The 15404-nt window shown below is 36.6% G+C and overlaps 1 protein-coding gene and 1 non-coding gene across 2 annotated transcripts; both read right to left on the reverse strand.

The window, feature by feature from the left end:
* Positions 1–4668: 4668 nt before the first annotated feature.
* LOC145643072 (uncharacterized) lies at positions 4669–7208 on the reverse strand. Its single transcript, XM_081694235.1, has 4 exons — positions 7100–7208; positions 6021–7054; positions 5584–5935; positions 4669–5501 (listed from the first exon to the last, which is right to left on the reverse strand). Exons 1-4 carry the CDS (start codon positions 7206–7208, stop codon positions 4669–4671), a joined length of 2328 nt encoding a protein of 775 aa, XP_081550361.1.
* A 7679-nt stretch (positions 7209–14887) lies between these two features.
* Positions 14888–14993, reverse strand: LOC145556915 (small nucleolar RNA R71). Its single transcript, XR_014092009.1, has one exon. It is a non-coding gene; the product is annotated as a small nucleolar RNA R71 (small nucleolar RNA).
* Between the last annotated feature and the right edge of the window lie 411 nt (positions 14994–15404).

Below are 15404 nucleotides of genomic sequence, written 5' to 3' on the forward strand. Positions count from 1 at the left end.
TAATTTCTTTGGCAAACTTGCGAATTTGGTACATTTGGCCGATGTTTTTAATCGGTTTTGGATGATGAATGTCTATGTTTCTTTTGCCTATATGCTTTGTGAATATTTTCTCTCTATGCATGCTTCTTGTCTTAACACTAAACCACTAGTTGGTGCTGTGTTATGGTATACTATACGTGTGTGTGATAGTTTTTGATAATGCCAAAAGGGGGAAAAGGATGCAAACTATCAAGGAAACTTAATCATTCTATGGTCTCTGTTCGAAATCTTCACAAGCTGCCTAATCTCTACAAGCAGGTATAATGTATATACAAGTTTTTTCAGTTTTTCCTTAAGTTATTCATTTATGCATTGTTTATTTCCTTAAACATTAGTTTCCATTCTGCATTGTATTTTGTTTTTGCATTTCCTTTCTTTAGGAATAAAATGGATTATCTCTGTTTCCTTGTAAGTAATTTTGGTTTGTTTGTCATCATCAAAAAGGGGGAATATTGTTGGACTTAATGATTTTGATGATGACACAACCTCACTTACTTACAAATTAATAAGTGCTTGATTGTTTAAGTGTGTACTCAGTTATAAAGACCAGGAGAATTAAGTGTCTTGTAAAAATACCATGAGGAACAAGAAGGCCAGAAGCAGAGCTAGCCATATAGAAGAGTTCCCTCACAGGAACTGGCGCTTCAGAAATGAAGACTGGAGAAGAGAAGGTTCCCTCAGGGAACAGAAACTTCAGAGAAGAAGCCTCATCAGAGAAGAGAAGTTCCTCCCAAGGAACAGAAGCCTCGGAGTAGAAGCTTTATCAGAGAACATGAAGACTAAATATATTTTTATATTTTAGGATTTATGTAAGTATAAGATATTAAATGGCACTCGAAAAATCTGTGTGGAATTGGTCTAAAGAGATAAAATTGTGCATGCTAGTTTTTAGATAAGTGGTTAAGTCTTTTAACGATTATCTTTTTCTTAACCAAAAAGATTTTATTTCTGATTTTCTAAAAATATCTTTTGCAAATAAAATCTCCCACGTTTTCTAAAAACTTGCGGCCTACTCCTCCATGATTTTCTTCAAGTCATGGTCGTGCACATTAAGGAGTTCATGTTTCCTTAATTTTAGGAACATGATCTTCTTAGTGGGTTGGAGTAGTGGCGTTGTGGATTTGCTGCACAAAGAAGTTTTTCTTAAATGAATTTTGGTCTATAAATAGCTGTTGATTTCAGATGGAAAAACTTACCCTTGCTCACATAAGTTTTCAAGCTTTAAACGAGTTAAGAGTCAAATTCCACACAAGTTCATTAGAGTTTTCTTAATGTCCTTATACTAGAGTTTGTTTTTCTTTCGAGTTGTAATTGGGGAATGGGGAAGTTCGAGTGAAAATTTGTGTATGAGAAAGAGAAGAGAGAGAGAGAAGAGAAAGAGAAGAGAAAGAGAAGAGAAAGAGAAGAGAAAGAGAAGAGAGAACAGAGAAGTGAGAAGAGAGAAAGAGAAGAGAAGAGTAACAAGTTGGGTGACTTGTTCCTCAGGGTCTCAAGTTCGTTGAGGAACTTGAGTTTGAGTCTTTAGCTTGTAATAGGATCATTTGCCCTATTATAGTGAATATTCTTTTCCCAAAATCCCAAGTGGTCGTGGTTTTTCTCCTTGTTAGGGCCAAGGAGTTTTCCACGTAAAATCTCTCTTGCATTCTTTAGTTCCTTTAGTTTATCTTTCAGTTCCTTTAGCTAACTTAATTTTAATTCCGCAAAAAGTTAGGCTAAATTCTCATACTACAATTCAACCCCCCCTTCTTGTAGTATTCTTTGGAACAACAAACTTTTTTTTTTTTTTGAAGAAAACAACCCAATTGGTCATCTAACTTTCATTCATAGGGAGGTCCGAAGACAAAGGATTAACAATACAAGAAGGAAAATTAGCAAACCAAATTCGTCTTAATTATATATGCCTAAACCCAAGTGTAGGTTACTATAACTACACCTCATCCACCATCTAACAAATAAAGAAATTTATGTATAAAAGAAAAAAAAAAAGAAAAAGAAATTAGATTATACACCATCTTCATCTTACAGCTTCTCTTCTTCATCCTCCATTTCCTCTCTCTAAAAACCTTCATCCTCCATTTTCTCTCTCTAAAAATTTTATCCTCAATTGTTTCTCTTCAAAAAGCATTCATCCTCCATTTTCTCTCTCCAAAAAACTACATTTTCTCCTCCAAAAACCTTCACCCGTTCCACAATCTCTCTCAAAAAACCTTCATTTTTTTTCCTTTTAGGAGTTTCATCATAATCTATTCACATCACCACTAACCGGAACTTCATCCTCGACGCAAATTCATTGATGATGTACTAATTTCTCTCTCTCTTTTTTTTTGGGAAATTCTACATGGTGGCCTCCTACTTTTAAGTTTTCCACGTGGGAGACGATGTTTTTTTCGAATCTCTAAAGTGACATCTAAATTTTTTTAATTTACAATTAGTGGCCTAATTGTCATTAAATGGGCTAACCATCTCCTAAATGGCTCAGTTAGTAACTAAATTACACAAAATTACTAACCTAACCCTGATTTAATTAATCCCCTCCCCTTTTTATTATTAGTTTCCCGCCTAACATCAACTCCCCTTTTCCAATTCGTTTTCTAGGGTTTCATCTGCAATTTCAATTGCGAAAAAAAAGCTCTGCAATTGCATTTGGGTAAGGATGAATTATCGAGGACTGTCTTCAAGGAAGAGGGGTGCATCTGATGCAATTGTGAGTTATTATGATGCTGCACCAAATTCAAATATTGCTGCAATTGTGTTCTTGTTTACATGAAATGATGTACTGGGGGTAATGAAGGGAAAGGGATAATATGGGTAGCAAGTAGGTTTATGTTCTTGTTTACATGAAATTGTATGGGTTTTATGAATGAAGTTATGTAATTCTTCTGAGTATAAATAAAAATTGGGATTGGAAGTGACAGGGTAAAGTCGTATCCCCTAATAAAAAATAATTACCTAGGTCCTCTAACTAAAGTAGATAGGGAAGTAGGGTCGAACTCCACAGGGAAATAAGTCTTTCTATTCCTAATTAATTATTATAATCTAAATTATCTAAGTAACCAATATTATTGTGAATAATTCTATACTACGGAGAATAAGGTAGAAAGAAATAAAGTAGGGGAAAATCAAATATTAAAAGACCTAGGGCATAGGTTTACTAATAAACAATATTCCAGGGCAAATCATAATAAGCAATCATCAAGCATTGGTTAATCAGATTATAAAGGGCCTTCGCTACGTATTATAATCACAGAGTTAATTTACCGGTATTAAATCTCATCTGTCGAATCTCGACTTAACCATTTATAAATTAGTCCGCCTATTGAAACTAAGCCTAAACATCAATTCTCATTTGTCGAATCTCGAATTAATATTGCTAAACTCATACAATTAAATCTGGCCAAACCTAATTGCATAGCATTAAATCAATCAATAGGAAATTAACCAAGCATTGATAATTAACAATTAAAAAATTACCCCTTCATATCATTTATTAGATCCCCATAAACCCTAGAAATAAAACTACTCAAGCATCATCATAACTAAACTAATCAAATAATAAAGCAAAGCATAATTAAAGAAGTAAGTAAAATAGCTGAAATTAAAAGAGAAGAAATTGTTACCAAAAGAAATCTGGATTAATGGAAGTAATTAAGAACAAAAGTTGAGAGAAAATTTAAGAGAGAGAAACTATCCTAAGTAGAGAGAGAAAGTCTAAAAAAGAAGGTAAACCCAAAATTACGTACATAATTCGTACTTAAGCATCCCCCAAAACAAAAATTAAAACTAAACTAATCAGGTCTGAGAAAAACACGCGCCCGATCGGGCCCGCCTTTTTTTCTTTGCCCGCTGCTGGTGTGCCGTGCCCGATCGAGCTTATGCTCACCCGATCGGGCGCGGCTCCCCCTTGAGGATCCTTATGCGCGCAGCCGCCCGATCGGGCGTATGCTTGCCCGATCGGGCCCGATCTTCTTCTTCGAGGCTCGGATTTCGATTGGGCTCAATTCCTCGACCCAATCTAAGTTTCCTCATCGGGTCTTGATTAAACGATCCAATAGCCTCGGTATCTCATACCGAGCCCTTAATCATCGACTCTCACCGATCCTAGGCTTCAAAAGTGGCCGTGTCCTTCTAGCTTCCGTAGTTGATCCATAAAACCCGGGAAAATGCTCCAAAAGTGCAATTTCCTGTAAAATATAACTAAAACTACGAAAACACTAGAAAACACAAATTAGTAATAAAAGTGGCTCGAAAGAGCCAAAAACACCACTAATTGGGATTGGAAGCTTTATTGTCTATTACATTTAATGGATGTTTATTCATGGTATTTTCTTTGGTCATGTTAATTTAGCCAACAATTTTATGGAATATGTTACAAAACAGATTGAAAAGTAGAATATGACTTAAATATGATATCAAAAGCCTGTTGCAATAATCTCATATGAAATGATAGCAACTAATATGAAATGATATTTTGCATAAAATATGATATCAAAAGCATGTTGCAATGTCAAAATACAGGACATTAAAGGATTTAGTCAAAATACAGATCATATATGTATCTTAGGCTCCAAAAAAGAAATCACAATACTTAAGCTTAGACTTAGTTCAGTAAGCTACATGTCACAGGACAGCTTAGACTTTGTTCTTTCCTTTTGCATTTGTCTTTGACCTAGTAACAGGTTGGCTGCTGGGACCCTCATAAGCTTTCTGAGAATACTGAGTATTATTAATGGAGGGCTCAGGTTGAGAATCAAACTTAAGTGAGCTTCTTGTGAATCTTGTCTTTCCAACTGGCTGTGATGTGGAAGTGCTCTGTTCTGCACTTTGTTTAGTAGCTTTCCTTGATGCAGTTTTATCCCTATCCTTTGCAATCTTCGTGCCAACGTTTGCACTTTGCTCAGCTGCACTGAGTCCACCCTTACAGGTCTGCTTGTTGTGACCATAGGACTGACACTTAGAACATTGCACTGTTGTAGACCTTTTCCCTTTGTCTGGTTCATCAGCTGCCCTTTTCCTCTGTCTAGATGGCCTACCAATGGCTTTTATCATTTGTGGTTGTAGAATTGTGGACATGTCAATCTCTGGCCAGTGCTCAAAATCAGGTACAGAGTGAATAGAGTTGGCATAAGCTTGCTTATATGTTTGGACTGAGAACCATGTGCTGCAGAAGTTGTAAGGGTTCAATCCAGCAGCCAATATTGCTCTAACTGCATGTTTGCAAGGCAAACCTGAAATTTTCCATAAACCACAAATACAAGTTTTTTTGTTAAGTGATACAGGAAGCATAAACTTCCCATCCCTCACTTCATATTCACCCTCCCTTGATTGATAAGCTTTGCAAGTTCTTGATTCAAAGGTCAACACCCTTATTCTCTTTACTATTTTTGGGCAAGGTTCATCTTCATTCCAACTGTTGCATTTTTGTCTTCTAGTTGATAGCCTCACCATACACATTCTTCTTATACCTATTCAAGCATGGTATGCTATGTTAGCAACATTATAGACAATCTTGAATTGAAACCAAAAGTTACAAATCAAAAGTTATACCTTCTAATAGCGTTAAAATAGGCCTGCATCTATCCACACCCAATGTTGAATTGAAAATCTCTACAAAGTTGGTCTTGTTTTCTTCATTGCATATCTTGGGATCAAATTTGTGCCTTGTCCACCTTGACTGGTTCCCTAAATCAGCCAACCATTCACAAGCCTTAGGATTTACTGCCTTAATCCTATCCATGGCCTTTTTAAATGTGAAAGGTGATGTGGCACTGCATGCTAACCAGAAGAGTGAATGCATCAAAGGGCCAGGAAATGCTCCTTTCCAATTTGCTACTAAGTGTTTGCAGCAATACCTTCTGTCCACCTCAGGCCATATCTCAATCAGTACTGGATCTATTCCCTGTATACAAATACACAATAATAAGATTAGCTATTAGTTGCATTAAATTAACAGCTTGTTGGATCAAATACCAGATGAAGCTTACTTTTTGTCTGACTGAAATGATACACCAGTCATTACCCCTCCCAGACTCTGACAAGATCTTTTTCAAGTGCCAAAAGAAAAACTTCCATGTGTCATCATTTTCCTTGGGAACTACAGCCCAAGCAAAGGGAAACAATTCATTGTTTCCTTCTAATGCCACAGCAGACAGAAGAACCCCACCAAAATGGCCTTTCAAGTGGGCTCCATCAACTCCCACCAAACTCCTACATCCTGCAATTACACCATCTATGGCAGCCTTGAATGAAATGAATATTGTTGAAAAGGTGAGGGCTGGATCAGGTGGATTCAGTTTCTTCCAAACACAATGTGCCTCAGATCCTGGGTTGGTTGCTTTAACCATTTCACAGTATTTTGGCAAATGCCCAAAAGAAGTATCATGCCCACCATTTATCTGCCTCAAAGCCACCCCTCTCATCTTATAAAGAGTACTTGTTGCCATTACCACACCATATCTGCTAAATAAGAGCTCATTTAGTGTCTTTCCAGAGATGTCATTATTAGCCCTTATGTCTTCCATTAGCTTTTCTACAGCCCATTTCACAGTCACCAGAGGATTTCTTTCATCTAATCCTCTACATGTATGCTCAGAGTCAGTTATGCTCTTTATTGCCCAAGTCACTCCATCTGGTAGCCTGCTTGAATGGAGTCTCCAACTACAATGCAAATCAAGACATGAAGCAGTAAACCTCCTTGGACTGCTCCTATCAACCACCACTGCAAAGCCACACTGTATACAGTAATCTCTGAAGACAAACATGAAGTGGTCTTTATCAGTAAATATCATCCAAGGCTTCAACACTATACTGCCAAACTCAACATCAAACACAAATTCTTCATTTTTATACATCCTACTCAAATATGTCTCATATGTACCTAGTTCCCTTTTCCAGTCCTCTGATATGCATGGGTCATATGAGTCATGAATGTCCCCAATTTCTTCATCATCTTCACCATCACCATCCCTGTCATCTTTATCCTCAGGCCCAACTGGCATTTCAACTTGAAGCTCAGCATCTGCATCAATTTACAGCCTATTACTGTCATTGCCCACCATTGTACTGTCATCTACCACCTGATCTTCCACCCCTGCACTGTCATCTACCACCTGATCTTCCCTCTCCTGCCTATTCCTAACTGCTTCATTGAACTCAAACTCAGTCACCACCATTGCCTCAACCACAGTATTATTGTTCTAAGAAACCTTCTTCCTAGAAGCTGTAGTCTTTGGAATTTTGTGTAAGGCATTAGGAAAGGGTGTTGGAATGACAGTATTTTCTGTTTGAGGAACAATAGGGGCATTTGAGAAAGTTTCTTGTGGGGTTATGGTTTCTGAACTAGTGCCTACTTGTAGCTTTCTCTTGACAGGTAGTTTCTTACTTTTCTTAGATTTAGGTGCAATCTTTCTTTTCCCCTTTGGTTGAATCTGATCTTCACATTCATCTTCCTCTTCAGTTGGTGCATTGTAATCTAACTCAAATTCTATCCTAATATCATTGTTGTAATCATCACTTTCAAGATTTCCTACAATCCAACCTTGTTCAAGATCATTTAACCCCTCATTTATATAAGACTGTTCCTTTTCTAAAATATTCAAGTATTTAGGTGGGTTAGCAGGGTTGTTTTGTTCAGTGTTTCAGCAAGCTTTCTAGAAGCAATAACACAGTCACTAGGCTTATCCCCAAACCCAATCCAAATAGTAACCTCTGCCCTATCCTTCAATATATCTAGCATACTCATTAGATCACTATCAGAAGTAATGTTAACATCTTTCATTTATAACAGTAGTGAAACTTAGGGAATTTAGGGAAGTCATAGTTGTTTTTCATAAACTCTTCCTCGCACTCAATGATCAAATCAATCCACATTACTTTGTCCACATCTTCAACAAAAACATCAATTACATTACCCATATGAGCAAACTTAAGCATAACTTGATCCATTCTACAACATAACAACCAGACGCATAGGTTTAAACATCAAACACCCACATACAAGCATAAAGTTATCATCTTTAATCAACATATACACACACAACAAAAAACAGAGCACCTAACTTATGCAAGTCTTAAAAACATAAAAAAAACCGTAATATTTAAAGACATACCTTGCTTAAGGTCTGTATAGCACTTATCAACTCCTAGGATGTCCACGATTGTCCGAATTCTGCTTCAAATCCCACCAAAAACCCTAAATTTCGCTCCCCCAAATTTGCCAAATTTCGATCTTCACCAAACCCTTAATCGCTACCAATTGCTCAATAATTTCGAAAAAAATACTTCAATCAGTTGTGTTTGTTTCACCCTAATTAAAACACACTAAGTTTCAGTTGTGATTTGATGTTTGTTGAATGAAGAAGAAAGGTTTTGGGATTTTTGATGGATGAATGTCGAGGAACAGTGCAGTGTGGTTGGCATTAATGAAAAAGGGGAGGGGATGCATTAAATTAGGGGTAGGTTAGTCATTTTATCTACTTTAGTTAAAAAAAAGTAGCCATTTAGGAGATGGTTAGCCTATTTAATGACAATTAGGCCACTAATTGTAAATTAAAAAAATTTAGATGACACTTCAGAGATTCGAAAAAAACATCGTCTCCCACGTGGAAAACTTAAAAGTAGGAGGCCACCATGTAGAATTTTCCTTTTTTTTTTTTTCCAATTTAACGGTTCATATAATCGTTAAATGTCGATTTCATTACCTTAAATTTTTTTCCCTAAATTGATTGTCTAAGCATAGAAAGAAATCTTAAAATGTTGGATGAATTATACTATTAATATTTGGTATGTATTTTTTTTCTAGATATTAAAATATTGGTAAGAAGTAATCTTATCATGGTTAAGTTATGTTAGAGTATGGAATTTTATAGTTTTTTAAATGAAATTATGTTGCGTTCTAAGTAGGATTGTTGGACAAGAAAGTTGAAAACAATGTACAATTGTTGTAGTTTTCTATTATTTTTAATAGGATTATTACAAATTGTGTTTTTGATAAAATGTTCATTCTTATTTTGATAGATATTCCTTTTTATTTTGATAAATGTTCATTTATGATATAAATATGTATGGTTATTTACATATAATAGATTATCATTAAATTTTTTTATATAAAGTTCATTTCTATATACTTCTTAAATTTATTTTTTTCTTTAATTCTACGACTCAATATCGTGAAACATTCATATTTGTTAGATAGAATCTTAATTGAATTTTGATAAATACTCGTACTCATTTGGATACATGATTAAAAATAGAAAAAATACACTTTAATAATATGTAGGAAACATTTCAAGAATTACCCCAAACTTGAACCCCACTTTGATCATACACTTAAGCATGGTGGCGTCCAAAGTGAAGGAAGCTAGAGCAAAAGAGTCGCCAACAAGTTTTAGGAACTTGTAAACCGTTCACAAGGTGAAGGTTAAACCCCCTAACGATCCAAAAGATCGTTAACTCCAATAGGTCTGGAATAGGCCTCTACTTTATTCTTCTCATATTCAGATCATGTGCGCTTTCTGACTAACATGCAATCAATAGGTTTACCCTAAACCTGCTTAATCTATGTTGGTTGAATATTAATGTACAAATAAATCTATTATTGGCGATCACTTGAATTATAATCAAATTAACCCTAAACAAGATTATTAATTATCTTATTAAGCGTGATTACAAGTACAAATTCCCTTTAAACATGCATAAAAGGTGTGATAAAGCAATAACAATAATAAGCATCGAGCAACATGATATTAACAAATTATAACAATTATAATAATAATAACCATAACGAGTATAAAAAATAATCATAATCATTATAATCATAATTAAAATAAACATGCTAAAGCATAATAGTAAGAGCAAGATCCTAGGCATGATACTAACAAGACTAATAACAAACCCTAGCATGTCACTAAACATTAAAGATCAAATATATAGTCCTAACATGATACTAACATGCTATTAGGAAAGAAAATAGGAAGCATCATAGAAATCATAATTGATATAAGGAACTTATTGTTGTCACCCTAAACATCAAATTAAGAAAAACATCCTAACATGATAATAGGAATCAAAATAACAACCTAAACATGATCTCTATATCATAATATCAATTAAACAATTAAAGCACTTACTTGGATGCCTCATATCTCTTTCTAATAAAAACATACACACGTTAGTAACTTCAAGGAAATTATAAAACAAACGATTAAATTAAATAATTAAAATAGAGATTTGGGACCAAACCCTCATAATTATCAAACCTTTCACGTCCAGGGCGAAGGCAACTTCGAACTTGGCTAGGTGTGTCTAGATCTTGTGAATGCGGAATTTTGTTTGAGAGAAGCTAGTTTAGAAAAGAAAAAGAGAAAGTAATCAAGAATTTCTTGATGAGAGTCGGTGATAAGAGAGATGAGAAGAATTGATGAGAATTGATGATTGAAAACAGAGGTTTTAGGAGGCTGTATATAGAGAAAATAAGCCGTATATGATAAAAAACGAATCAGAGTTTCGAAAAGAATAAAACACGACGTAGTCGCCAAACACGCGCGTGTCGCCAGGCGACAGACGTGTCGTATGGTGCTGCAAACCAGTTTTCCACGTGTTTTCTTGTTTTCATAAAACTTAAGCGTACGAGAGGGTAAAACTGTAATTTCCTTAAAAACACTTCTTTTATTCTAATTAAAACTCTTAAAAGTCAATTTATCAATGCTAATCAAATTAAGATTCAAAAGAACCTTCTAGAAGATTCTAGAAGACTATGATCAATCCTAATTGCATTAGGAATGATAAATCAATAACAGGCCCTCCTCTAGATCATTGGGCCGTATATAAATATCAAACCGGGCCCAGTTTAGTAATTTGGCCATAACTTCCTCATTGTTCATCGGAATTAAGCTTATAATATATCGTTGGAAAGCTCTTTTCAAACCCGACCCACTACACTATTATTGGACCCTTGTTATGGACCAAACCAAACTGGATTGGCTGTTTTCTTAAAATAGGTTTTCAAAAATAGAGAGAAAGAAAAGAAATAAAAACTAACTTCAACACTAGACTTTCCACACTTTCACTTCATTCGATTATGATTCAAAGTGAAAGATACTCATTACTGGGTTTGGTTTTGGGAAGACACAAATGGGTGTCTACAGAAGCCCCCTCTTTGACTGGGTTTGGAGAAACGCAAGTTTTGAAAACAAAAGTCAAAGTATCGATAGGGACAGAGAATGATTCAGAACGTTCTGCGATCCTAAATCATTCTTGTAACATCAATACCTGCAAACTAGCGTTAGTTAAAACAGATAAGAGAGTTAAGAAACGCGTATCTTGCACCGTTGAGCACACGTCTCTGAGGGTGATCGATTTGTGTTGCATTTTCTGTTGTTGACAACCTTCCACAAGCTAGGGAATGCCATCCCGCTGTTTTGACGATCTTCCGTAAGCTAGAGAATACCGCCTGAAGACTGCTACGCCTGTAACTGCCTCCAATTTCCGCTGTGATAGTCTTCAAAAGACCACTGCTTGTTGATCTTTAATGCTACTTGAATTTTGCTGTTGATGCTTTTGGTGATGACAATCCTCTTTTCTTTGGGAATAGTTGCCAACACAACTCTTGTATGATGTATGACAATCCGATTTAGGAAAAGTTGTTAATGCCACGTAACAATCCATCCTTGGAAATGTTGCTACGATGAAGCGACAATCCGTATCTCGAAAAATTTGTCAAAATCTAATTTTGGGAAAAGTTGCCAATGCTTCGTAACAATATGTCATAAGAACTTTGCTACGATCGACAATCCACATCTTGGAATATAACTCTTGAAAGCAATCCACCTTGGAAATTTGCCAATGCTATGCGACAATCCTTTTAGGAAAATATTGCCACAATTGACAATCCGAGTTGAGGAACTTTTGCCAAATTTTATAATGAGTAGAGACCTAGGACAATCCTTTGAGAAATTTTGTCATAGGGAACTGTGTGTATGACAATCCAATCTTGGAAAAAATTGCCAAATAGAGAAGGAGTACGACAATCCACGCTTGGAAACTTTGCCAGAGATGACAATCCAATCTTGGAAAAATTATCGTTGAAGAAGATGCGCGACAATCCATATTTGGAAATATTGTCAGTTGGGGATGAAAATCCAATCTTGGAAAAATTGTCATATAAGAAGAATACGCGACAATCCACTTTTGGAAATATTGTCATATAAGTGCTTGCTTTTGAACCGATGCGTTGGTTCTTGTAATGAGCCAATGCTTAGGCGCTTAAGCTAAGTGAGACGATCGTCGTCAGGTCAATCACTTACTGCGATTGTAATCGAGCCGACTACTTATCATGTCAATTTTATTATAAGGGCTAAGTAGTGTACCAAGGAACCCGAAATTGCTGTAAGAAGTCCACATAATCTAATACGGGGCCATGTATTGTGTCGCCGCACCAGCGCCTGCTGGAAGATTCTAGTGCCGAGCTTTTCTTCTGTCGCCAGGCGACAGATGCTGTTGATGAGTGTCATTTATGGCACTCATTTGGTTCTTTTTAGGGTGAATTTCATGTTATTTTATAGCTCTTTTACTTAGCTTTTCCTTGATTTTACTCTTTATTTTTTTTTAGTTTGCATTTTCTTAGTTGGATTTCTTCTTTATGCATTTCTTGGTTTATTTTGTTATTTTCTCTTTTATTTGCTTATTTTCCTTCATTTTTCAGGTTAAGGTCATTATCCAAGTTTCCTGAGGCCTCTCCCAAGTTCGGCATTGATTAGGATCTCTAGTGTTCTCTATTTGAAGCTCAAGCATGGAGAAGTGCAAGTTCCTAAAGTCCTTAAGCTGTTCATTCAAGCCGTGGGGGCATGATTTCTAGTCTTGAACCTGCAAAAATGGAGTTTAGAAACTGCAAGGTCCCGTGTTTATCAAGAGCATTAAGTGGAACGCACGAAGAGCATCGGAATGACAGGGAAGAAGGCTGCCCTGCTCCCAGGCGCGGGCGCGCGCGACAATGGCGTGGCCGTGCGCCCCCCTCTGGCGCGGGCGCGCCTCCCTCTGGCGCGGGCGCGCCTCCCTCTGGCGCGGGCGCGCCTGTCTGGGTCCCTGTTCCGTACCCAGATTTGCGCGACCGCGCTCTCCCTTATGGTTGGTCGCGCCTGTATGGGTTTATTTGGGGACGATCTAACTAACTTCTCTTAGTTAGTTTTACAATATATAGATTTTCTTTCTATTTTTAGAGAGAAGGGATTAGAGAAGATTTTAGAGAATTAATTCAGAAATTAGAATTAGAATTTTAGAGAGAGAAACTCTAGATTGTAGAGAGAGAAGTTCTTGATTGTTGATTGATGATTGAAGATTGTTAATTCTAGCATTTCCTCCATTGAATTGAAGCAAGTTTGTAAGAATTTCTTTTACTTTAATGCAGTTTTTAGCTTATCATTTCAATTGCTTTGTTGATTGTTCAAGTTTGAATTGAATTTGTGTTTGAATTAGTTCTATTGATATGATGATGATGATGAAATTGTTGATTAGCTTAGTTTTGATCTTAATTTCAACGGATTGTGAGTAGTTCTCTTGCTAGGGGAATGGTGAAGCATGTATGAGTGATAGATTGATGCTAATTGGGGGAAATTGATGGAGTTGATGTTGTGATTAAATTGGTTGATTGAAAAAGTGCATGTGTGTGATTAATTGAGGAGTACCTAACTTTGATTTGTTACACTAGAATGCATTGTAAGCTTGCATTGATACAAAAATTGATTTGTGGCTTGCTTTTGTCGATTGAGTAGGTTTGCAAGGTTCCTAGTTAGAGTCTCTCGCAGTTGGCGCTAGCTTGACCTCTAGGAGACTAGCCTACCTTACTCTCTTGATTTCTTAGTTGATTTTCCCTCGCAACACTTGACTTAGTCATCTTCAATCCCAATTAGCTATGTCCATTCCGAGTATGTGCGGATCCTAACCCTAGTGCTTGTTAAATTTGATTTCATTTCGTTTGTTTGATTGTTTTGAATACACACACCTCACTTTATCGCTTCGAAATAGCTTAGCTTTGACTTTAGCATTCATTTCCCATTCCTAGTGGTTCGACCCTCGACTTACTCTATGCTTTGTGGAGAGGTGTGTTGAGAGATTATAAATTTTGTTTTGACCAAGGGTAGATTAGTTTTCAACGACCTAGTCTCACCATAGATAAAAAATGGCGCCATTGCTAGGGAATGGCGTAGGTGATTGCTATTGTTGTTAAGTCAATTTCACCTTAATTTCAAAAAAATATAAAAAGATTTTTCTCTTTAGGCTATATTTGTAGTCGTGCTATTGATATTTGCTTTGAGTCTTTGTATGCGTAGGATAAGAGGAAGGAATTTAGTGCCATTTGATCCGGAAATCGAGAGAACAATAACAAGGATAAGGGTTGCTAATAGTTCTTTGAGTCCATGCTCTCCAAGAGAAGAAATTCACCAAGAAAGAGAAGAGGAGGATCAAGTAAGCATGGGAGATAATCCAAGAGTTGCTTTGAAGGAGTTGGGAACTCCCGGTGCATATAGGTTTGAAAGTGGGATTGCATTGCCAACAACACCGGCAAATGACTTTGAAATAAGACCGACCATGATCACTTTGATTGAAAGGAGACAATTTAGTGGGGCTAAGATTGAGAGTCCTCTAAAACATCTCAAAGAGTTTGAGAAGCATTGTAACACTATTAAAGTGAATGGTGTTTCTCAAGAGTTTATCCGGCTCAAGTTGTTCCCCTTCTCTCTCATAGGTCAAGCCTTAGAATGGTTAGACAAGGAGGTCAAGCCAAATTCTCTTAGAACATGGGATGAAGTTACCAAGGAATTCTTGTCTAGATTCTACCCCCAAAAGAAAACGGCGGAGGCAAGCGCTTTGATCCAAAGTTTTAAGCAAAAGCCTAGTGAGAGCTTGTATGAAGCTTGGGAAAGGTATAAAGAGTATCAAAGAGAATGTCCCCATCATGGCATCCCAACATATCAAATCATTCAAATTTTCTATGGAGGGTTGAGTCCTCAAGGCAAATCATGTCTTGATGCGGGAGCCGGAGGCCCAATCATGAACAAAACCGAAGAAGAGGTTGTGGACATTATAGAAGATGTGGTGCGCCATTACATGGATTGGCAAGAAGGATAAAGAGAGTCTTCGAGCAAGAATGGATCAACGGTCTACTCGGTTGATCACCTTAATGACATCAACAATCTATCCTCTCAAATTGCAAGTTTGGGGAAGGAGATGACAACAATCAAGGCTAAGCTTGAGAGTGAAACTTCTAATGCACAAGGTCATCCCTCCCAAATTAAAGGGAGAGGTACATCTTCTAACTCTACTCCTCTTTCTACTTCCAACAATATGCCCAATGGATGTTTGTTTTGTGATAA

Source organism: Chenopodium album, chromosome 8 (genome assembly GCF_948465745.1).
Source record: "Chenopodium album chromosome 8, dcCheAlbu1.1, whole genome shotgun sequence".
NCBI lineage: Eukaryota > Viridiplantae > Streptophyta > Magnoliopsida > Caryophyllales > Amaranthaceae > Chenopodium > Chenopodium album.

Excerpts from the sequence above, each read along its gene's own strand:
- LOC145643072 (XM_081694235.1), bottom strand. The coding sequence starts at position 7,208 with ATGGTGGTGACTGAGTTTGAGTTCAATGAAGCAGTTAGGAATAGGCAG. Across the intron at positions 7,055-7,099 it reads AGATCAGGTGGTAGATGACA|ATGCTGAGCTTCAAGTTGAA; the intron begins GTACAATGGTGG and ends AAATTGATGCAG. Across the intron at positions 5,936-6,020 it reads TCATTTCAGTCAGACAAAAA|GGAATAGATCCAGTACTGAT; the intron begins GTAAGCTTCATC and ends ATTTGTATACAG.